Source organism: Patella vulgata, chromosome 4 (assembly GCF_932274485.2).
Source record: "Patella vulgata chromosome 4, xgPatVulg1.2, whole genome shotgun sequence".
NCBI lineage: Eukaryota > Metazoa > Mollusca > Gastropoda > Patellidae > Patella > Patella vulgata.
The window spans coordinates 40,669,065-40,695,324 of record NC_065882.2 but is presented as its reverse complement, the minus strand read 5'-3'; the positions used below and the strand labels follow the sequence as shown (position 1 = coordinate 40,695,324).

General features: G+C 35.2%; 1 protein-coding gene across 1 annotated transcript in view; it reads left to right on the top strand.

The window, feature by feature from the left end:
* The window catches only part of LOC126818857 (cytosolic carboxypeptidase-like protein 5), a 44,761-nt gene that overhangs the window by 15,831 nt on the left and 2,670 nt on the right, over positions 1–26,260 (top strand). The window contains exons 3-4 of the mRNA XM_056100185.1: positions 3,495–3,597; positions 14,665–14,836. Coding sequence (XP_055956160.1) covers positions 3,495–3,597; positions 14,665–14,836 — 275 coding nt within the window. The remainder of the gene's footprint in view (positions 1–3,494; positions 3,598–14,664; positions 14,837–26,260) is intronic.

Genomic DNA, 26,260 nt, shown 5'->3' with positions numbered 1-26,260 from the left:
TTCGAAGATGAGCATTTTCCGCTTAGGGTAAGCAGAGATAAGCAATTTGATTGGTTGATGCTTTGGGACACGATAACTTTTAATTGAGCTAGAATGTTCAAACTTGGTGTATGTGTTTATTAGGTCAATGCCTTGATGGAGTTCGAAGATGAGCATTTTCCGCTTAGGGTAAGCAGAGATAAGCAATTTGATTGGTTGATACTTTGGGGCACGATAACTCTCTTCCTAAGTGAGCTAGAATGTTCAAACTTGGTGTATGTGTTGATTAGGTCAATGCCTTGATGGAGTTCGAAGATGAGCATTTTCCGCTTAGGGTAAGCAGAGATAAGCAATTTGATTGGTTGATGCTTTGGGACACGATAACTTTAGTTCTAATTAAGTGAGATTGATGAAACTTGGTGTATAGTTTCATTACAGTAATACCTTGACTAAGTTTGATAATGAGCATTTTCTGCTCAGGGTAAGCAGAGCGATACGCAATTTGATTTTTATATGTGTCCTCTAATTATTTTCCTATTTCGGCGGGGGACATCAGCCTCACTGTTGGCTTGTTATACACTTGAAAAGTAAGTTTATAACCCAAAGATCTCGGTTCCTTTCGATATTTGCGCATATCGGACCGTAACTTCATGAATTATGGCCCCTGATTGTACGCAAAAACGCTTTTTTTTGCTTGTGGACCCTATAGAGGTCATAATGTTTATCCGATTTAAAAAAAAACGTGTTATTATATCACCGTTACACCTTAAGGACGGCTGAGTTCGGATTTCGTGAAAATCGACCCAAAACTGACAGACAAAATGGCCGCCCTTCGTTCTCAAATAGCGTAAAAATATGGTATATCAAGGTTGTGGACCCTATAGTAGGGTGACCCACCATAAATAAATATCTCCATATATCTCCATATATCTCGACAATTACGCCACAATATTTATATATATGCCAAGCTTCCAATCAGTTTCACAAAATTTTAGTCACTAAATAAACTATCATGTTGTACTTAATAAGCTATGCCCATTAATCATCTATAAATAATAGACTGAAAACTGGTTCCAAGTGTCGTCCATAACATCCAGACACTTTTGAGTAAAAGATAGGTTACGTGCCCGTGTTTTGAAATTAGTCTTGCTTAACCAGTCTATCGACCATTCTACGTCTGATTGACAGGTCGGGATAATCAAGACTACTTTTTTACGAAACATAACAGAAAGCTAGAACAAGAAATTGAATTTAGAAATAAGCACGTTAGGTAGCTCAACAATCGTTTTAAGAAGCTTGTAAAAGTAAAATGAAACTACTGCTAGTATCATGTTCCTGTCTAACCCGAGTGATTCAGAGATATTATTTGTACTAAACCAAAAGATGCCGCTCTTAACGGTACAGTTAATGATAAAGCGATTTAAAAATTGAAACGAACGTAATTTCTAAATCTGCTGTAATAACCAAGAAGCTTAATTTCACTGCTTTTCAAAATCGTCAACAATAATTTTTTTTACAGCTGTAATAGTTGATAGATTTGTAGAGAATTGCACGTGCCATGGCTATTTATAGTATCATACTGTCAGAAAGTTGGTCTCGGCACGGCGAATAGACACGCTTCAGTGGTAGTCTCGAACTATCAGCGGTGGACTGTATTTCTGTACAGTACATGGGTCAACCTACCTATAGAGGTCACAATTTTTATCCGATTTTGTTGAAACTTGAAATGTAAGTTTATAACACAAAGATCTCGGTTCCTTTCGATATTTGCGCATATCGGACCGTAACTTCATGAATTATGGCCCCTGATTGTACGCAAAAACGTCTTTTTTTGCTTGTGGACCCTATAGAGGTCATAATTTTTATCCGATTTAAAAAACGTTTTATTATATCACCGTTAAACCCTAAGGAGGGTTGAGTTTGAATTTCGTGAAAATCAGCCAAAAACTGACAGACAAAATGGCCGCCCCTCGTTCTCAAATTACGTAAAAATATGGTATATCAAGGTTGTGGACCCTATAGAGGTCACAATTTTTATACGCCCACATTTTCATGTTGACATATTATGCCGTCGCCCCTGTCCGTCCGTCCGTCCACAATTGTTTGTGGACACTCTACAGGTCACAATTCTTATCCGATTTTGATGAAACTTGAAATATAGCTTTATCTCCAAAAGATCTCGGCTGCGTTCAATATTGGCATGTATTGCATCGAAACTTCATGGATTATGGCCCCTGTTTGTACGAAAAATCACGTTTTTAGCTTGTGGACCCTATAGAGGTCACAATTTTTATCCGATTTTGTTGAAACTTGAAATGTAAGTTTATAACCCAAAGATCTCGGTTCCTTTCGATATTCGCGCATATCGGACCGCAACTTCCTGAATTATGGCCCCTGATTATACGAAAAATCACATTTTTAGCTTGTGGACCCTATAGAAGTCATAATTTTTATCCGATTTAAAAAAACGTTTTATTATATCACCGTTACACCCTAAGGACGACTGAGTTTGAATTTCGTGAAAATCGGCCCAAAATTGACAGACAAAATGGCCGCCGTTCGTTCTCAAATAGCGTAAGAATATGGTATATCAAGGTTGTGGACCCTATAGAGGACACAATTTTTATCCGATTTTTTTGAAACTTGAAATGTAAGTTTATAAGCCAAAGATCTTGGTTCCTTTCGATATTCGCGCATATCAGATCGTAACTTCCTGAATTATGGCCCCTGATTGTACGAAAAATCGCGTTTTTAGCTTGTGGACCCTATAGAGGTCATAATTTTTATCCGATTTAAAAAACGTATTATTGTATCACTGTTACACCCTAAGGACGAATGAGTTCGAATTTCATGAAAATCGGCCCAAAATTAACAGACAAAATGGCCACCGTTCGTTCTCAAATAGCGTAAAAATATGGTATATCAAGGTTGTGGACCCTATAGAGGTCACAATTTTTATCCGATTTTGTTGAAACTTGAAATGTAAGTTTATAACCCAAAGATCTCAGTTCCTTTCGATATTTGCGCATATCGAATTGTAATTTCCTGAATTATGGCCCTTGATTGTAGGAAAAATCACTTTCTTGTTAGCTTGTTCTCTATCCATCTCTCGAAAATGTGGGCGTATCCTGCCTGGCAGCCGCTGGTTATCCGATTTTGTTGAAACTTGAAATGTAAGTTTATAACTCAAAGATCTTGGTTCCTTTCGATATTTGCGCATATCGAATTGTAATTTCCTGAATTATGGCCCTTGATTGTAGGAAAAATCACTTTCGTTTTAGCTTGTTTTCTATCCATCTCTCGAAAATGTGGGCGTATCCTGCCTGGCAGCCGCTGGTCTAATTGGTGAACTACCAATATGTAATTTGTCTCAACACAAGTATTAATGGTTTTAAAAAAATTGATTATAAATAACTTGATGCTGTTTGAATTATCAACATTCTAAAATAAATGATTGTATTTAATATTTATTAATATTAAGTAAAATATTCTTTTTCATTAATTCTACTTTCTAGGTAATTTTACAGTACCTGGCTTGGATGTCATCAGACCAGACTATGAATATAATGTGTGGACAAAGCCTGATTGTGGTGGAACAGAACATGAGAATGGAAACAGGTACAATAGATGAATCTTGATAAACTTATTATAGAATCTTTTCTGGCATTGTCTGATAAATAGCCTCTCACAAACAAACATACATGTAATCCTTATAAGACATATAGAAGTAGATTTCAGGCCTTGAGATTTGACAGGCTCAAAATAGTGGACAATTTCATCCCTAATAGCATGGATGAATTCTCCCCCACGAAGCCCTGGTCGATATTAGATGACACGATCTCATCGTTTTTTTTTTTATTCTGGTGCAAAGTTATCCTCCGAGATATGGAATTATCAATTTAATGAGCGATTCTGAGGTGAAGAAACAAAAGCGAGGCTGGAAGGGAAACGTGAAATTTAGATCGGTTGTAAAAAATGCATAGATGCACATTTCTGCATATTTTATTCAAAACTGCCAAAACTATTTAAAAACATTGACAGTTATTTTTAAAATTACTTAAAAGAATATTAAACCAAAAAATATTCAAAATAAAGTGACGAAATGTAATCCTTTTGTCTCCATTAGAACCTCTATCTTATCTAACTCCAAAATTAGTAGCCAATCATAATTAGCGATTTACCGGTACAATCAACATGGCGGTGGATACGATGTAGTATTAATTATATATAATCTATCAAAGAGGGATTTGTTTGTTTCATATAAAATGTGATAGTAAATAACTAATACGCATATAAACTGAAATTTTTGGCATAATTTGTGATTGAAGCCCAGTATCGTTGTGTCAACGTTTAGTGGACTACCTACGGCACTAAACCGTAGCCCTCTCATCGAGATGTCAACACGTCGTAATCACCGTAATGTAAATGTAATTTGAGCTTGTCCCACCGTTCTAAAGCAAAACAATCAGTTCATGGAGCTGTCAAAATGTAATTGGACATACATATGATATGATGCTTTTTTTATACGGCCACATTTTCATGTGGACGTATATTGTCGTCGCCCCTGTCTGTCCGGATGTCTGTCCGTCCACAATTTGTTTGTGGACACTCTACAGGTCACAATTCTTATCCAATTTTGACGAAACTTGAAATATAGGTTTATCTCCAAAAGATTTTGGCTGCTTTCGATATTGGCATGTATCGGATAGAAACTTCATGGATTATGGCCCCTGTTTGTACGAAAAATCACGTTTTTAGCTTGTGGATCCTATAGAGGTCACAATTTTTATCCGATTTTGTTGAAACTTTATAAATGTAAGTTTATAACCCAAAGATCTCGGTTTCTTTCGATATTCGCGCACATCGGACCGTAACTTCCTGAATTATGGCCTCTGATTGTACGAAAAATCGCGTTTTTAGCTTGTGGACCCTATAGAGGTCATAATTTTTATCCGATTTAAAAAAACATATTATATCACCGTTACACCCTAATGACGGCTGAGTTCGAATTTTGTGAAAATCGGCCCAAAATTGACAGACAAAATGGCCGCCATTCGTTCTCAAATAGCGTAAAAATATGGTATATCAAGGTTGTGGACCCTATAGAGGTCACAATTTTTATCCGATTTTGTTGAAACTTGAAATGTAAGTTTATAACCCAAAGATCTCGGTTCCTTTCGATATTCGCGCATATCGGACCGTAACTTCCTGAATTATGGCCCCTGATTGTACGAAAAATTGCTTTCTTTTTAGCTTGTTCTCTATCCATCTCTCGAAAATGTGGGCTTATCCTGCCTGGCAGCCGCTGGTTATATCACTGTTACACCCTAAGGACGGCTGAGTTCGAATTTCGTGAAAACTGGCCCAAAGTTGACAGACAAAATGGCCGCTGTTCATTCTCATATAGCGTAAAAATATGGTATATCAAGGTTGTGGATCCTATAGAGGTCATAATTTTTATCCGATTTTGTTGAAACTTGAAATGTAAGTTAATAACCCAAAGATCTCGGTTCCTTTCTATATATGCGCACATCGGATAGTAACTTCCTGAATTTTGGCCCCTGATTGTAGGAAAAATCACTTTCCTTTTAGCTTGTTCTCTATCCATCTCTCGAAAATGTGGGCGTATCCTGCCTCGCAGCCGCTGGTTATCCGATTTTGTTGAAACTTGATATGTAAGTTTATAACCCAAAGATCTTGGTTCCTTTCGATATTCGCGCATATCGGACCGTAACGTCCTGAATTATGGCGCCTGATTTTACGAAAAATCGCTTACTTTTTAGCTTGTTCTCTATCCACCTCTCGAAAATGTGGGCGTATCCTGCCTGGTAGCCGCTGGTTTTATTTATGAACAGTTACTAGGGTATTACTACATGTTAAACAGTGTTTAATTTATACACTTTAAATTTAATGTAAACTAGTTATAATAAGCATTGTCTCAGATAGAAATTTGGCGGTGTTAAATAGCTCCCGCAAAAGATATGGCGAACACATCTTATCACTCCAGCTTGATTTTCAGATCTCGAGGCCTGAGATTTCACAAATTAAAAACATGCTACGTTTCGATACACATACAGATATTTGCTTGATAACAATATCTGTATGTGTATCAAAACGTAGCATGTTAATAAATTCAGAAGTAGTATATGGTTATATAAGTGTTTTTATACGCCCACATTTTCATGTGGACGTATATTGTCGTCGCCCCTGTCAGACCGGATGTCCGTCCACATTTGTTTGTGGACACTCTACAGGTTCTTTTCGATATTGCCATGTATTGGACCGTAACTTCATGGATTTTGGCCCCCGATTGTATGAAAAATCGCGTTTTTAGCTTGTGGACCCTATAGAGGTCACAATTTTCTTCTGTTTTTGATGAAACTTGAAATGTAAGTTTATAACCGAAAGATCTTGGTTCCTCTCAGTATTCGGGCATATCTGATAGTAACTTCCTGAACTATGGCCCCTGATTGTACGAAAAATCACGTTTTTAGCTTGAGGTCCCTCTAGATGTCACAACGATTTAAAAAAACATTCAAATATATCACTGTTACACCGTATTTGTGGTTGGGTTTGAATTTCATGAAAATCAGACCAAAACTGCCGGACAAAATGGACGCCACTCGTACACAATTTGTGTAAACATCTTGTATATTATCAAAGTTGTGGACCCTCTAGAGGTCACAATTTTAATCTGATTTTGATTAAACTTGAAATACATGTTTATAACCCAAAGATCTTGGATCCTTTTGATATTCGCGCATATCGGATCGTAACTTCCTGAATTATGGCCCTTGAATGTACAAAAAATCACGTTTTTAGCTTGCTGTCCATGAAGAGGTCACAATTTTTATCCTATTTAAAAAAAAATTGTGAATATATCATCATTACACACTAAAATCTTGGTTCCTTTTGATAATCGCGTATTAGTCCGGTAAAAAAAGGTCACAATTTTTATCCTATTTAAAAAAAAATTGTGAATATATCATCATTACACACTAAGATCTTGGTTCCTTTTGATAATTGCGTATTAGTCCGGTAAAAATAATAAATCACCTAGAACAAATTGCAACATAATTTTTCTCAACGGAATCTGGTAGAGGGGTCCCTGAAGGTCTCCCAAACCAAAATCTCAGGAATAGTTGAGTTTGGAGGGTGTAAATGTATTACGGGTAGATAGGAAAGTGGTACAGATGACTCAGAAAAACATAGCTAAAAGACGTTCCTGTGACGTCATACAGTCATAGGGCCAATAATTAGCATAAATCCAATATGGCCGCCATTGAAACTTAAAACTCCAATATCTCGGGAATGGCTGAGTTTGGAGGATGTAAATGTAAATGTATTACGAGTAGATAGGAAAGTGCTACCAAAAAACTAGAAAAACAATACTAAGTGACGTCATAAGTCATACGGCCAACAATTAGCATGAATCCAAAATAAAAAGATAGGTTTTCGATTTTATAGGGTGTAAATGTATTAGGGGTAGATATAAAAGTGGTACCAAAGAATAACAAAAAGCATAATCCATGACGTCCCTGTGACGTCATAACGTCATACGTCCAACAATTGGCATAAATCCAATATGGCTGCCATTGGGGAAACTTAAAACTGCAATATATCGGGAATAGTTGAGTTCAGAGGGCGTAAATGTGTTGCGGGTAGATAGGGAAGTGCTAGCAAAGAATCAGAAAAAACCTTGCTAAATCACGTCCATGTGACGTCATATCGCCATAGTCCAATCATTAGTATAAATCCAATATGGCCGCCTTTTGAAATCTTAAAACTCTAATATCTTGTGTATTATGGGCAGACAATGTGAAAAGACGTAATGATTAAACGAAGAAGTCAGACAATTCTTCGACAATGTTATGATAATTCACGAAATGGGGATTTGGAATTCGACCAGAAGAGATTTATCAAAACAGCAGCCACACTAATCTGCAGCAAGATTATTAAACAAAATCCATCACACATCTAAAAAAGTATTACCTGGACCAGAAACAAAGTTTTTGAGTGCATTGACTAGTGTTGAACAAAATCACATCAAAAGTTCATATACTCATAATTTCTTACTTATTTCAATGTTTATGAGTGTCTGTGTATGCCGAGTATGAAATCTTACTTTCGATTTGCAAATTGTTTGAGCAGCGAAGAAAAAAAACGTGCCTACCTTTAGCCGAAATTATTAAGACTATCCATGATATCCAAAAAAATCAACGAGGTGAATAAATTTGTGTATAACTACTCCTGTAATCCGCGGCCCTCCCACTTATCATTTTTGCTCAATCAACACGAATGAAAAAAGTAAAATAAAAACATCTAGCATTTATTCCGCCAAGGTCGTTTGCCTCATTCTGATAATCTACTGCTATTGAACCAATCAGTAAGTGAGAATATATACGTGACCTAGGTCGTTATGAATAAATTACATTGTGGGAAGGCTAAACACAGTGTTAACTTGTATCCCGTAAACCCAAGAAGTAGCTTCTATCTAGCGTAAACCAGCGCGAGGAATGAATGAATATTTTTTTTATTTAGACTACTGTTTTCGTTGCACTGCATTAATATTTTCATTAGTTACTATAGGTGTCACAGCTCCATTGCCCGCGTTGGAAGAAAGTCGTTTTTTCCAGATTTGTAACCCTTTTTGAACTTAATGTCAAACAGCGGCTACTTAATCTTTGTAATAATTTAAAAATATTTTGGAAGCAGATATTATTTTCTTTTGTTTGATATAAAATCTATATACGTGTTCGTTTTATTTATTTCATAAGCGTAAGTTGAAAAACGTCAATTTGCCTTGTTTTGACGTTACGCAGAAAAATTTTGTCACGTTTTTAAATGAGGGTACCCCACTTCAAATGCTCGGCGAGGTCACTCATTATTAATATTTCTTTTTCATTTTAATATCATTAGAAAGATAATTGAACGATCTTTCGATTGGTCGGGGGTGCTTTGTTGACATTTGAAAATACCATGCTTTTTTTTTTTAAGTTGAACACTTCAATTCACATAATCTTTTTTTGAGGCAATTTGCCAATATAGCACCCCCGACCGATCGAAAGTTTGTTTTATTGCCGTTTTGATGCTATTAAAATCAACAAAATCGGAGCATGTTAAGTGACCTCGCCGGGCATTTGAAAATGGTATACATCGGAAAATGTTTTGGAAAATAATTAATAACGTAGTCATGTGATGACGTCATTTCAACATGTGAAGAAAAAAATAATTTCAAGTTCCTAAGACCCATATTCACGGTAAATTACGTCTAAATGCAACTCATTGTTCATTTATGAAATAAGTGTTACGTTATATGAATAAATGACTTGCCTGAAAAGACATAATGATAGATAATTCCATTATTTTAATGCCTTGTTTTGACGTTACGCAGAAAAATTTTGTCACGTTTTTAAATGAGGGTACCCCACTTCAAATGCTTGGCGAGGTCACTCATTATTAATATTTCTTTTTTATTTTAATATCATTAGAAAGATAATTGAACGATCTTTCGATTGGTCGGGGGTGCTTTGTTGACATTTGAAAATGCAACTCATTGTTCATTTATGAAATAAGTGTTACGTTATATGAATAAATGACTTGCCTGAAAAGACATAATGATAGATAATTCCATTATTTTAATGCCTCTCGACAAGGATCCACAATGTTTACATCACGTGACTCATATTCGCGCGCTTTTATCGAAGGGAAATTTCCTCTCAGCTCCTATTACACACGCCTTTACGTTTAACACCAAATATTTTTCAACCGTTAAAAAATTGCCAAACATAGACAAATATTTCAATGTTCTGAATTACTTAATTCTCTGTTGTTCATGCCTAATTTGAAGTATTTAATGTGCATGAAAATGAAATCGGAAAAAATATCAACACGGTATGGGAGAACCATTTCCGGTTGCGACTTGTATTCGTCTAAAGGAACAGACTTACGGATAATAATAACATGATTTTTGACCATTGTAATACCCAAATAAAGTTGGAATGGCAAAAGAATTAACACCAACAAAAAATAATTTAAATAATGGCTAAAATTCTGGAATTTCCGTTTACGATTTACAACATTTCGTTTGAGATTAGTGCCGTGGTAAGTCAATAAAATGGCCGTACAGTCCATCAGTCTGATACCCGATTGTTACAAAGGCAATTTATTCAATATTTTATCATTATATATCGGTTTTCATACTAATTATTTATATGTTTAATTCATTGTAATTTTGGGAAAATACATGTATTTAACTCCAAATTTTATTTGTTAGCCAGTAAAAAAACAAATTGAATCTAGGCCGACAAACACAGGGTGAAGGCTTTATTAAATTTAATAGGCCTAGATTTGATGTTGTTGACGAAAATATACGAATAAAAAAAGGGGAGTTGCTCCACGATAGTCTACATTTGGAGGAATAATGAAAATGTTCAAATGTAAAGTAGACCTACATTGTAAAAACAAAACAATTCTTCCAGTCAAAATCCTAGCATTAGTGCCACCCTAGGCCTACATGTACCTTAGCCTACTGTCGTATGGGTACCTACCTAGTCTTCTTTTAAAAGTTTTAGAGAATTATTTAGATGCACCACAAATAATTTGTTTTTATACGCCCACATTTTCATGTGGACGTATATTGTCGTCGCCCCTGTTCCTTCGATCCGTCCACAATTGCTTGTGAACAGTCTACAGGTTACAATTTTTATCCGATTTCAATGAAACTTGAAATATAGGTTTATCACCCTAAGATCTCGGTTCCTTTCGATATTGGCATGTATCGGACCGTAACTTCATGGATTATGGCCCCTGATTGTACGAAAAATCACGTTTTTACCTTGTGAACACTGTAGAGGTCACAATTTTTATCTGATTTGGTTTAAACTTGAAATGTATGCTTATAACCCAAAGATCTCGGTTCCTTTCACAAAATTCACGCACATCGGACCGTAACTTCCTGAATTATGTCCCCTGATTGTACAAAAAATTGCGTTTAGCTTGTGGACCCTATAGAGGTCATAATTTTTATCCGATTTAAAAAATCGTTTTATTATATCACCGTTACACCCTAAGAAAGGCTGAGTTAGAATTTTGTGAAAATCGGACCAAAATTGCCGGACAAAATGGCCGCCGTTTGTACTCGAATAGTGTAAAAATATGGTTAATCAAGTATGTGAACCCTGTAGAGGTCGCAATTTTAATTCCATTTTGATGAAACTTGAAATGCATATTTATAACCTAAAAATCTTGGTTTCTTTCGATATTGTTGCATATCGGATCGTAACTTCCTGAATTATGGTCCCTGATAATACGGAAAAACGTTTTTTTTAGCTTGTGGTCCCTCTGAAGGTCACAGTCATTATCTGATTTTAAAAAACAGCATAAAATGAATTGATATTGCTGGATTTGGTTGATTCGGCGTCCATTTTATTTGATGTGTGCAATGTTTATGTGGAAACCAGTTTAATGGTTTCATTGGTACCGGAAGTGACATATGTTTAGGGTAACGTGGCACTGGTGAAACCGTAGTCATAAAAATATTCGATATTAAAAAAACCCAGTAAAAATCGGTGCTCTTGCAAAAATCGTGATTTCACGGTCGGGTGTGACCGGATTAAAACACCTAAAGATCGTTTGGTAGCTCGATGAATAGGCTATTGTATGACACACTTCCTGTCTGATTCCTGAAAGCCGGTTCAGTGCTGCTTGCAGGTCTAGTTTCAGTTATTTTTAATATATTGGTCATGAATTCACATATTAACAAATATGGGATATGAAAACAAGCAAAAGCTTATTTTATTACAGTCATCTCCTTAGCATACAGGTATTTAATAATCTACAATATAAATGTTCAGCATGCACCACAAGTTTTATTTTTTTAGGCCTAATTTTCTGGAAAAAAAACACGGGGCAACACCCTTTAAGGCCTTGATCCATAACGCACTCGCAACCGTTCGGGTTGCTCGCATATTCAGGCCTCCGGCCCTCAACATTTTCTGCCTCCTACTTTTGCAAAATTTCCTGTTACTTGAAAAGTTAGTGACATCCCTGCTGTATAGCTTATGCATGTCTTCATTAACCCAGTCAGAGTAGAACATTTAAACACTTATTTTATTTCATTTTTAATGGATCTTTTTCATATTTGGCTTGTAGCATTGGGGTCATTGATGCCTATTGATATTCATAATCTGCAGCTTTCCGTTCCTGAGTTAACCCCTCTATGCCGAAAACCTTGTGAACATGATAGATATTTTTTTTTTTCAAATTTAGTTGGAAGCAATGAGGTCATAAGAGGATAAACCCTATACAGATAAGATTTCTTCAAGAATCCTAGATCCTTATCAAATTTGCCCAACATCCAATTTTTCCTTTTGAATAAGCTGCATTTGGAGGGGGGGGGTGCGTAATACACACTTTGCATGGTTATCTTTTTATTTACCTAGTGTTTTATTGTCCCCCGCCTTTCGAAGAAAGCAGGGGACTATTAAAATGGGTTCGTCCGTCTGTCTGTCTGTCCGTCCGTCTGTCTGTCCGTCACACTTTTTGGGACACAATAACTCTCTTCCTAATTGAGCTAGAATGTTCAAACTTGGTGTATGTGTTTATTAGGTCAATGCCTTGATGGAGTTCGAAGATGAGCATTTTCCGCTTAGGGTAAGCAGAGATAAGCAATTTGATTGGTTGATGCTTTGGGACACGATAACTCTCTTCCTAATTGGGCTAGAATGTTCAAACTTAGTGTATGTGTTGATTAGGTCAATGCCTTGATGGAGTTCGAAGATGAGCATTTTCCGCTTATTTAAAGAAGCTAAGTCTCTAACTCAATATCATCCAAAATCTTCAACATTGAAAATACGATTTATTTGTCAAATTAAATCAACATTCACGTTGTAATCTTACCGGAAAAAGATGGGCTTTTGATATCCAATATTTAAGACAAAATAAACATTTTACCATTGGTACACGAATCGTGTACCATAATGCGCTTCAGCCCCAGTTGTATCAAGAGACTCGAGGGACGAGGCTAGACACATTGCACCAAATCAAATGGCGTATGTAGACTGGAATAACCAGACGCTAGAAATTTGCACTCGCTTGAGACTGCTGGCTTATTTCGCCGAACATAACTGATTTGAAATTGGAGTAAAAACGGAAACCATTGAATGTAAATCAGTTTATATACATTCATATTACAGTATTATATGCGTTGAGACCCACTTTTGTCAATTTCTAGGTCCCAAATGTTAGCGATTTAGCTCCTTTAAGTTCATTTATGTAATATGTATATATGTTCGTTCGTTCGTTTCTGGGGTTTTACGTCCACTTCCACCTAAGGTGATATCGTAGACAAGTGTATATATGTATTGGGAAAGACTTTTATAAGTTGTAAAACTTGTGTCTTATTCAGTTGTTTATTGAACAATAAAATATGTTTAAAATTAGTAGAGCTATAAGCAATTTGATTGGTTGAGACCTTGGAACACATTTACTCTCCTTCCTTCTAATTGAGCTAGAATCTTCAATCTTGGTGTAGGTGTTTATTAGGGCAATGCCTTAAAATTGATGGAGTTCAAAGATAGGCATTTTCTATTTAGGGTAAGCAGAGATAAGCAATTTGATTGGTTGATGCTTTTGGACACAATAACTTTAGTTCTAATTAAGTGAGTGATGAAACTTAGTGTATAGTTTTATTACATCAATACCTTGACTAAGTTTGATAATGAGCATTTTCTGTTCAGGGTAAGCAGAGCGATAAGCAATTTGATTGGTCGAGAATTTGGAACACAATAACTCACATTCTAATTGAGTTAGAATGTTCACACTTGACATAGGTGTCTATTAGGTGAATGCCTTGATGGAGTTCAAAGATGAGCATTTTCGGCTAAGGGTAAGCAGAGATGAGCAATTTGATTGGTTGATATACATGAGACACAATAACTTTAGTTCTAATTAAGTGAGAGTGAGGACAAGCTATACATCATTAGAGCGATAAGCAATTTGATTGGTCGAGACTTTGGAACACAATAACTCTCCTAATTGATGTAGAATGTTTAAACTTGGTGTAGTCGTTCATTAGGTGAATGCCTTGATGGAGTTCGATGATCAACATTGTCTGCTTATGGTAAGTAGAAATAAGCAATCTGATCGGTTGATGCTTTGAGGCACGATAACTTTGGTTATAATGAAGTGAGAGCGATGGAACTCCGAATATAGATTCATTATATCATTACCTTGACTAATTTCGATGGTGAGAATTTTTCTGCTTAGGCTAATGACCGATAAGAAATTTGATTGGTCAAGACTTTCAAACATAACAACTCTGCTTTTAATTGAAGTAGAATGTTTAAACTTGATGTAGATGTTCATTTGGTGAATGTCTTGACTGAGTTCAATGATTAACATTTCGAGCTGAAGCTAAGCAGAGCTAATCAATTTCATTGGTCAATGCTTTTGGACAAGTTAATCTTCATTCTATCTTGATAGAGAGTGATGTAACTTAGTGTATAGTTTGATTGCTTGGTGCTTTTGAAAAAAAAAAAATAAATGTGCGATTAATTAATGTGTGTCATCTATTTATTTTGGGATTTCGGCGGGGGACATCAGCCTCACTGTTGGCTTGTTTGTGATTGAATTGGTTTATCTTCATACTTCATATTAAATAAAACTTAAATGATTGTATTTTAGATCATGGTTTTATTTTGGAATACGAGGCTGGGTACCCAACAAAGTTATCAAGATCAATATTATGAACTTAAACCGTCAAGGAAAACTATATAGTCAAGGTCATAGTCCATTTACTCGAACTCTTCCTGGAAAGCCGAAATGGGAGCGAATAAGGGATCGACCATCATATGAGGTAAATTTGTGGCATGCATTGTGAAACGGCTCTTATTTCGAAAATAAATCTAGTATGGAATGGATATCCAATGTATGAACTGAGGTTCTATTTAAAAATTTTACTTTTGATATGATATATTGGATATTTTAATAGAATTTCATGATATTTTATTCATCATCTTAACGCATAGGTCCCAACTCGACCATATACTGGTCAGGACCATTGTCTTCACAATTGACCAAAAAAAGATTACTCAGATGGGCCTTAAATTAGCCAAGTCTCTAACTCAATATCATCCGAAATCTTCGACAATGAAAACACAAATTATTTTTCAATTTAAATCAACATTGATGTTGTGATCTTACCGGGAAAAGATGGGCTTCTGATATCCAATATTTAAGACAAAATAAACATTTTACCATTGGTACACGAATCGTGTACCATAATGCATTTCAGGCCCATTTTAAGAAGGGACTCGAAGAACGAGGCTAGACATATTCAACAAGTCATGTCAAACGGTGACGGCATATTCATATCGGGAGAGTATGCGCAATAAATACTATGTAGACTAGAATAACAAGACGCTAGAGATTTTCATTCGATTGAAACTTCTGGCATATTTCGCCGAACATAAATGATTTGAAATTAGAGTAAAAATGGAAATGATTGAATGTAAATCAGTTTATATACATTCATATTACATTATTTAAATATGCGTTACAACCAGTGATGGGATTTTGCCCGTATATTCCGGACTTGTCCGAATCTTTTTTCCAAACGCCCAAAATTGTCCGACCGGGAATATGCCCAATCGGACATCAAGACACGGTGAATAATATTCAAAATTCCGAAATTAATATAGTTTACTGAGTGTATAACAACCACTCAACCAGATTATCGTCGATAATACGCTGGATTGATTAGGTAATTAAGTGATCAACGTATTTATCTTGTTAGACGGTCTATAAACCTACCTTGATTAACTACTTAATCTGCCTTGATTGACTGACTTAATCCTTTGTCGGACAATTCATCAATCTAATCTTAAACGGAAGCCATTGTTTCACCTTTGTCGGACTATTCATCAATCCATTATAATTTTAATCCTCGTTTGTTAACCTCGTGGTTTCTGCGCATTGATGGACATTTTAATCGCATTGATGTGAGCCGACAATATGTATAAACTAGTCATAGAAGTATATAACGCCCAGATCAATAGACAGTCATTATAATTCGTCTGCTATATTACTTCGGTGGAAGCGAGCGTTAAATAAAGCTATTTCACACACACATATATCCGAAAAATATTAGACATTTATAGCACGCTTTTACAGCACTCGGGAAACCTCGGCAGATTCCGTTACTCTACATCTAGCTTCGGCTGCATGACGGTAAGTGATATGTACCTACGAACTTGCCGGTTTTAGAAAGAAGTTATCAAAATTGGGTCGTTCGAAGCGTGTTTATAATTTTCAGAGCAAAGTTGTCCTTATTTGAAGAAAATCTGATTAGGTACATATCACGTACCGTCATACAGCGGGGCTGTTTGTAGAGTAACGGAATCTACCGAGGTTTGCCGAGTGCTATACCGTTATTAGAAATCTCGCGAGACGCGTGAAATTATGAAATGAATACATGACTAAATTAACGCTTCTAATGTCGAAGAAAAGATTCTATTTTGGTGGCATATTCTTGGATTTACGATCATATTTTGAATGGGGTTTATGTTTTTAAATAAAGAAATAAGTAACCTAGGCAATGTTGACGAATATGTCGATTGAAATAGTGTAGGTACTTAATTGTTTTAGACGATAGCGCGTGCTAGCGATTATTTAGCGGATGGTGTCATTCCTCGGGATATCATATTCTTACCCTCTGTACATAAGTCGTAACGGAGTTTAAGACGAATGCCGGATTTTTGCTGAAAAATGTAGCGACTTATGACCCGAAAATACTGTAATTTTGGAGGAATTTGAAACAGTACAGATCGGCAGTAGTCGGCACGCTTTCATTCTATCGTATTACGAATTTTGTAGGAATATTATTGACATAAATTTGAATACCGTACGGGAATTAAATATGAAAAATAACGAGGTGCACCTATTTTTATATTACGGACAAATTTGAATATTTTGTTTACACGTGATTTTTGTATGTGGTCTAAAAACTGCCATTTTAAATAACGATAAAAGTTATGTCCCTTTATTTTTGGTAAAAATGTCCGACAAGAAAAATTTTGAAATCCGACGCTCTAACGGCTGTCGTTCCGTCCGTCGGTTCGTCCGTCCATCGTCCACAATTTCTTGTGAACGCTCTAACGCCAAAAGTTATCATCCAATTGTTTTAAAATTGATATATGTTGTTTACATTAGTGAGATGAAGAAGCCTATTTAATTTCAATAAATTCCGTTTATTACGTCTAGAGTTATGGCCCTTGTTTCACTTTGTTGAACCTTGTGAATGGTCTAATGCCAAAAGTTATCATCCGATCTTTCTGAAATTTATATGCATTATTTAGATTATTGAAACGAAGAAGCCTATTGAATTTTGGCAATTTCAGTTTATTACGTCTAGAGTTATGGCCCTTGTTTTACTTTATTGATCCTTGTGAACGCTCTAACGTCAAAAGTTATCATCCGATATTTGTTAAATTTATATGCATTATTTAGATTGCTAAAATGAAGAAGCCTATTGAATTTCAGCAATTCCCGTTTATTACGTCTAGAGTTATGGCCCTTGTTTCACTTTATTGATCCTTGTGAGCGCTCTAACGTCAAAAGTTATCATCTGATCTTTCTGAAATTTATATGCATTATTTAGATTACTGAAACGAAGAAGCCTATTGAATTTCAGCAATTTCCGTTTATTACGTCTAGAGTTATGACCCTTGTTTCTCATTATTGATCCTTGTGAACGCTCTAATGTCAAAAGTTATCATCCGATTTTCTGAAAATTATATGCATTATTTAGATTAGTGAGACGAAGAAGCCTATTGAATTTTCGTTTATTATGTCTAGAGTTATGGCCCTTGTTTCACTTTATTGAACCTTGTGAACGCTCCAACGCCAAAAGTTATCAATCGATCTTTGTGAAATTTATATGCATTCTTTAGATTAGTGAAACGGAGAATCCTAATGAATTTCAGCTATTTCCGTTTATTACGTCTAGAGTTATGGCCCCTGTTTCACAAATTGATCCTTGTGATCTTTGTGAAATTTATATGCATGATTTAAATTAGTGAAACGAGAAAGCCTATTGAATTTCAGCAATTTACAATAATTACTTCTAGAGTTATTGCCCTTGTTTCACTTTGTTAAACCTTGTTAATGCTCGATTGATGAAAGTTATCATCCGATATGTATGAAATTTATATGCATCATTTAAAATTGTGAAACAGGTCTATTGAATTTCAGCAATTTCCATCAATAATTTCTAGAGTTATGGCGTTTGTGTATGTTTGAATGACAAAAGTGATCATGCATTATTTAAATTAGTAAAACGAAAAAGCCTGTCAAATTTCAACAATTTCTGTAGATTACTTCCAGAGTTGAGACCCTTGTTTCAGTTTGTAGAACCTTGTAAACCCTCAAACGACAAAATTTACAATGTGATCTGTATGGAACTGTCTTATAAAGGCCCCCAATTACCTACAAAGGACAACCCTTGACGACCGCTCGGACGATTTAGCTGCTGTGGGCGTATGTTTTGTTGCCTGGCAACCTATCTTATAAAAAGCACCCCCTAACTGGTTGAATTATTCACACTACGTCAGCAGCAGGCCACAACTCAAGACAGCTAAGAGAAACCAGGTGCTTGGAAGATTCGACATTGGCCACACTGCCCAAGCCGTTGCCAATCACTTTCAGGTCAATGTTCGGAGTTCCACAGATGTCAGCAACGCTTTCGGGCCACCAACACCACGAATAATCGCCCCCGAACTGGTAGACCAAGGGTTATTAAAAGGTGACAAGACCGTCATGTTGTGTGATAGCATGTGCAGAATCCCATCAGACATTTTTGGCAGATAAAATATCTCAGTTGGCGGTAAAAAAAATATGAACATTTTTTTTTGTATAAAAATTATTATCCATTTTGACGGAAAAGAATGAAATACAGTGTGAGCCCTGATTGCACGTATTCAAATCACAGTAATGTAAAATCAGTGTAATTTAAATAAGATGTGTCTAGAGCCATACTGCTCTAAGAGCGACATGTGTTTCGGGCACATGTTTCATCAGGGTCATGTGATACGAGATATTGCTCTCCGAAACTTCCTGGTTTCTTTTGCAATTTGTTTGGGGTAAGACGTTATCACTCCCCGCTTATGTTCAAAACATAAACAAATATTTTCTACAGATCATGTTGAATTTCTACACAATGACTTTATTTGGCATTAAAAATGATACCAGTAGGTCTGGTTTTGCTATCCTCATACAGCCTTGCTCTGTGGAAAAAGTTTGCATTATTTTAACGTTAAAAGACTATATCACATATACAGATAATATAAGGGACACAGTTCAGTATAATTCTGTGTTCTTGACATTAAGTAAACCGTATACTCCGTTGAACAGTACAGGTATATCAAACATCCTTAGGGAAGCTGTCGGTCTTGTTGGATTACCTGAACAATTTACAGCAAAGAATTTTAGACCAACTGGGACAACAATTGCAGCGGAATGTGGATTTCCATCTGAATGTAATTGTTCGGTTAATAAAAATTTAATTTATTTGTAAGACTGTGTTTTAATTTCACACATTAACGTAGGTTTTTAAAAACTGTAGTTAATAGTGAATAAACACAATACAATTATTATTTCGTTTCATACTATTCCTCACTTTTACTTCGCCTGGAGAAAATTAAAGAATATGAACCCTGTATTGGTTATTTGTTATATGTGACCCCCCATGGCATACTGAGTCGCAATGAGGAAATTTTGAAAATTGAGTTATTGTTATTTTCACATTCTCCGACTCATTACCATCAATTTGATGTATAGTTTTTGAATCGGGCAAAAATTGACTGAGTTGTGACTGCTTAAAGCCACCCAACTCACCAAAGTAAGTTCTGAGAACAATCAGGTTAAAGATTTGGTATGTTTCAAAACAAAATCCCATAGCAACCAAGCCATTTATTTGCTGTTTTGTCGTTGAATATTGTTTTCTGGAGGTTTTCAGGGGTGCTGAAGACGAAAATTGTAGTAACAATTTGAACCGACAATTTCCGCCATCTTTTTTTTCAAAATGGACGCCCAAATGACAAATTTTCGAGTTTTCATAAGTTATGTGTTTATTAATGTCATTGAATGGGTTTTTGGGGGTGCTACATCAAACAGTTGCAGTATAAGAGTAAATCAGATAATACCCGCCATTTTGTTTTTCATAATGGCGACCAAAATGATAATCGTAGTAGTAAAATTAATCCGTCAATATCAACCATTTTGTTTTATCAAAATGGCGACCAAAATGACAATTCTGTTGTTTTTTTATCACCTTATATTTGTAACCGTGTCATTTTATATGTTTTATTAGGCATAAAGGTTGTAGCATCAGGGGTCGACTGGACTGTATCCTCCATCTTGTTTTTCAAAATGGCCACCAAAATGGCAATTATTGGAGTTCTTATACTTGGTACTCGTGTAATATATCATTTTAGAGGTTATCTGGGAATGCTGAATACGAAAAACATGGTGTTGGGTCGATGCAACGAATATTTATCATTTTACATATTCGATGATTTTATGGTCACCCATCAGTTATGGTCACACCTTGCAGGGTAGGGTATACCAATGAAACGACGGTATTCAACACCTTATGCTATCAAGTATAAGAAAAGAGAACATATACTATGGAGTTTTCGTATGGCACGGTTACGATGCCAGTGTATAGAAAGCTGTAAACAAACGCTATTTACAGTGGATATAATTGCATTACGAGAATTTAATTTATTAATTCATCGGGCATGGGTGACTGTTTAAGGTTCGAGAATGGAAAAGGGCGAGCTCTCAGTTGCAAATGAATTGAATGCACTGACATCTGCAGTTTTTAGAAAAAGCAAGTTAAAGGTGTCGGTATGTTCTAAAACAATATCACACAGCAACCATGCCATTAAATCTTTCGTTATTTTGTCGTTTAATATTAATATTTTCTTCTTTAGGTTTTCAATGGTGCCGATAACGAAAATCGTAGTAAATGCACTCTTTTCATGGTAAAACATCCACAACACATGCGTCATATTCACAATTCCTATGATAGCGTTATAATTTAGAACAGTGTATACATTAGTAGTCCAAGTTTGTATATTATAACTTTGGTGAGATTAACTTCAGTTCAGTTAATCTCATCAATTATTTAGCACCTTGGTGCCAGTGGTCAGAAGATTAAAGTTGTTGATCGGGTAATCAAGTTTAGTAGCCTATCTTAATCATCAAAGAAGCCGCCACAGCAGCATGCCTGAATTAAGATTTTGCGTGTACAATAAGTATTGTTATTTTAAGCCTGAGGTACCGTAACGGTATCAAAATATGAGTCCATGATAGAATAGAAATTTCAATTTCATTGGCATGAAATGCTTTCGTTTATTTCGGAAGCGATGTAATTAAACAATGGCAGATTATTTTTCCCACTCGATAATCGTCGCGTTTCGACTCATTGGTCGTTCTCATTTTCCCGACCCATGGTGATAATAGAATTTTAAACAATAATAATATCCAATATGCATTCTTAATTTTGCATGCCGTATGAAGCGACAGTAAACGGAATTCACCTATCAATAAAATTCTCTTCGGAAATAAAATTATTGGCTATTTTGTTTATTTCCATTTAAGGACTATAAATTATTTTCTAACAGACCAAACGAGACATTAAATCATCGCCGCTTTGATTAGTTATTCGGAGTAAATAATGAATTGTCGGTGGCCTTATCATTGTTAATTATCAATCAACTAATCATTAATCCGTGAGAAGTGATTACAGATTAGTATTACTCAATGACACGAACGGTTTGTAGATTGATTTACAATGTTTTGATTAACACTCAACGGCTATCTATATACGATCAGATTTAAGTTGTTGGTATCCGAGGAGCTTTTTATTTTGTGTTTTTAACAGTTTTCAAGTGTAAATAATTTAACCCTTTCAATGCTAGACGTAAATCCACTGCCTGTGCTAGACCCTTTTTTGAGGAAAAAAGGGAGGTTGGAACTGAATGCCAAGCAGTACTTATGGAAGCTTTTATGAAAAATCTTTTTGTCTGTTGGGATGGGCATGAGGTTGGGCTAAGAGGAAAAAATAGAATTTTGGAAATTTGCATAATAATGTAGTCACGTGACGTCATGGCGGCCATTTTGGATTTCTCATTTCTCACTAAAGCTAACACGAAAACGAATTTTTCTCCATGAAATACTTAACAGATATTGTTTTTTTCACTGGATTTTGATAAAGATATATTGGGCGAAAGACCGAAGACATTTATCGTTCAAGTTCGTTGCAACAACCTCTGTGGGAGATTTTAATTTTTTAAATTACACGTCTCTTTGTACTCATTTAAAAAAACAGATCTCTACACATTCAGCATGTGCCAGTATTTAATAATTATTTTTTAAAAATGGAATTCTTTTTAACCTAATCACCTAAAAATCAAACATAACACGCGTAGGAATACGCACTATGATCAATGCCGAGTGCCATTTTGGCCAATCAAAATAAAGAAAACTATTAGCCCCGATCCTTCAATCGTGGCGTTTATAGTCAACAAGGACACATTGTTATGGCATTCTGACCAGAAAAATGAAGTGCCTTATTCATCAGAATGCAACACAGCCCTGCAAGTTACTGGTTTTTAACGACAACACCTGGAGGCATTGTGTGGAATATTCAAAACAGTGGCAGACTTTGGATGAAGAAGAAAAAAACATTGCAATCACGTATCGAGATGTGTTCGAAGGTATGTTTTGTATGTTATTATTAGTTACTTTATTATTATTATTTTCTTAGTCTTAGTATTTAAATTTTTTCTAGGCTGTGAGTGTTCACGTTGGTTGTTGTTAAGAAATATATAAAGTACTTGCAGTGGTGGGCAAACTTTCAAGTTTTAAAACAAAACCGAAGCCTAAACTGGTGAAGGGCAAAACATTTTTATGAAACATAACTAACAAATTACATTAGTCATTAATTACAATGTCAAGGTTTATGAAATATCATTTTCAATAAAGTAATATTAGAAATATGGAGTACAGCACATAATATTTAAAATTACATTCTTAGAATCATTTTAGTCAGGTTCCATGGAACTTTGTCAAATTTATATTCCGTCGGTGATTGGTCTAAAACAAAACCTGCCGTCTTGTGGGAGCATAGTTTGGAATAGCCCTTACAGAAAAGTCAAAGGCAATTAGTCTAAGCCGTGAAAAGATCTGCAAAGATTATTGATCCTACAGGCGGAAATGCTATTTAAATGAGCAATTTTAGATTTTGATTTCATTTAGAGATTGCATTGCTCCAAAAAAATTTAGATGTAGGGATCTAGTGGGCCGGTTAATTGGGCTTCGTAGTTTTAGGCGATATATTCTAGTACCGGTATAAATATCGTGCAAGAATTATAGTTTAGAAATTAATATTCACCCAGGAAGTCTGAGCTAAGTTACTATATTACTGGTAATATATTGTTAATTGAGCAAAGATAATTTAATCTATCACACAATTGTATTAATTGTAGATGTTCGTGTAAAGTTGCTGCTCTTTCCTTTACAGATCTATGTGGATGTAAAGACTGTCAAAATTCCACACCTACACCCACAGAGATGGCTATTGATGATAATGATGATGATCATGATGATGAAGAAGAATGTTGAATGTAAAAACTATAATAATAATCAATACATTCTCAATAAAAAAAAATAAATATATATATTTTCATTATTACATCAACAAATATCTGTTTAAAAAGTATTATTATTTTTTCCTTTTCTTTAAAATGATTTTCTATCCCCAATTCTTTGTACACCTTTAACCTGGCATTACTAAAATTAAAGCAATATATGGGAGCATGGATTTTATCCTCAATTGAATGCTACATTCTCACATAGTTTATAACTCTTACATCAGGGATTTTTTTTGTGTCTGTCCCTTATGATCGGCTGAAGTTTAGTGATTTTTTTTATCTTGATTTCTGATATTTTTAAAATCAAGTTATTCCATCAGATTATAATTTTGTTTTATTTTATAGTAAAACTAATGTTTTAAATCTGTATGATTAGTCGAGTTTAAATTTTGAACAGTTTTACAATTCAAGTAATCTTTGTTAATATTGAACCTATCATTGAACTCGCTATAACATATATTAACCATAACAAATTCATTATGCATATTTTGTACACTTTAGTCCATGAATGATTTAGTATAATTATAAAATCAAAATCAACATGTTTTATTAAATTTTAAAATGACTTTGTATATATGTTTTTACATACCTATTGTATGCTGATTCAAGCCTATAAATTCATATCTTATCAACAGAGCTTGTACATACTGTTTTTTCCATATTCATTTTCATTAAAATCAGAACTTTTGTCAATTAAAGTAATTACAGTAATATTTAATGTTTAATTTTTGAACTACATGTTTTAAAAATCTTAACTATTTCTTTATATATCAGACATGTGCAGCATACATATTTATTTTAGTCTATTATGGTACATTTTTTCTCAGTTGTTAATTATCAATAAATTAGTGTATGTGTAGTGTGTACATGAGTGTGTGAGTGTATGTAATATATATATATGTGTATATTTGTGTATTTGATTTATTATTGTAATTTCATTATGTTTTGATTGTAATATTTATATCTGTTTGTATTTTTTTTTTTTTGGAGAGTGGGCTTGCCTGCTCTATAATCCAATTATCTTTAATAAATAAAGTTAAAAAAAATAATTTATTTTTAAAACTCCCATAGACCGCTCCTTTGAGCAAGACCAAGTAGTCTATATATATATTTTTTAAAGTAGGGGAATGGACAAACAAGGGACATTTTAGCCAGTTATTAGGGGGGGGGGGGGCTGGGCCTTGCATTTGATTTATGCATAGTTATATTATATGGGATGAGGAAGGGTGGGCTTAGGGGATCTATTCTAACCAGTTAATATCAGGGTGAACTCGATAATGCAAAGTATGTATGTCTACACACGCAAAGACAAATACAGTAGGAAGAGAGCCTCTAATAAAATATAGCTTCACACACCTTGATTGATTTTGATATTTGGCAATTATCTATATTTATATTTGATTATATATAGGCGTATATCATTGCTATCAAACAACATTTCCAACCCTTCTCAAATTATCTTAATACTCGGAGCTGTGGTGGGACGTTAAACACGATGCATGCAAAAATTAATTCCACAGTGTCGTATACTTTCTTAAGAATAATAAATTGATTCATCACATTTACACAGGCTACAAACAGCTAAGAATTTGTTGAGAGAGGACAAGCCCGTCCGGTATTACCGACAGTGGCTTCACGGGGGTAAGAGGGGTAAAGCTTGTCTGGCATCGGGGAAAACTGTCCGTCTGATGGGGTGGAGGGTCCGAAAACACGGCACATAATCGCCAAGTGGTGAGCAGCTGTCAGTTGGACACTCTACCCAATGAGTCATTGCTGACCTAAATCTTTCACATTTATGCACTTATTACATGTTAGCCGACACCGGTAAATACCAGTATTAATAGCGCGCACTTTCTTTTCATTAGAAATATAATTTACAATGAGTTTGGCTCAAAAAAATCGACCTAATTATATTATAGGAAAACAACGACTGTGATCGATTAAATTCTCCTTAAGGTCACGTGTATTTACTGTTTTTCGCTATTTACTAGATTTTCATTGCGAGGACAAAAAATGCTGTCGTTTAGATTATTTGTTTAAAACGTTTCTGGCACATAAATTGGAGTGTGGCAGTTTTGTTTACAACACATTAGGCTTATTTCTCGAGAAATAAATATTAAAACTTTCCACAGCGGTGAGTTTTGAAAACTAAGCTAGTTAGGACTTCCCAGTCCTCCGCCTATATAAAATGAACAGAAATATCAATAGCAGCCATGAGCAATGCCGCCACAAACACGCGCATCACGTCTCCCGCTGCCATGACCACATGCGGATTGCAATACCTTGTTTTTACTTTCACTTTCACTTTCATCCCCAAGTCCCATATCATTATCGATATAGTCAGTCAATAGATCTACACGTTCGGGACTCAGGAATTGCCTACGTCTTTTACGATCCAGCAGGCCAGCATTATTATCAACATCAGAATTATTGTCAGAATCTACTGCAGACACAGGGCTATCGTGTTCACATTGGGCTTGTTCATCATGCATGGGAGACATAGCTAGCCATGGGCGGAACGTCGCGCAACAAATCACACACTTCATAATACCAATCACTGTCCT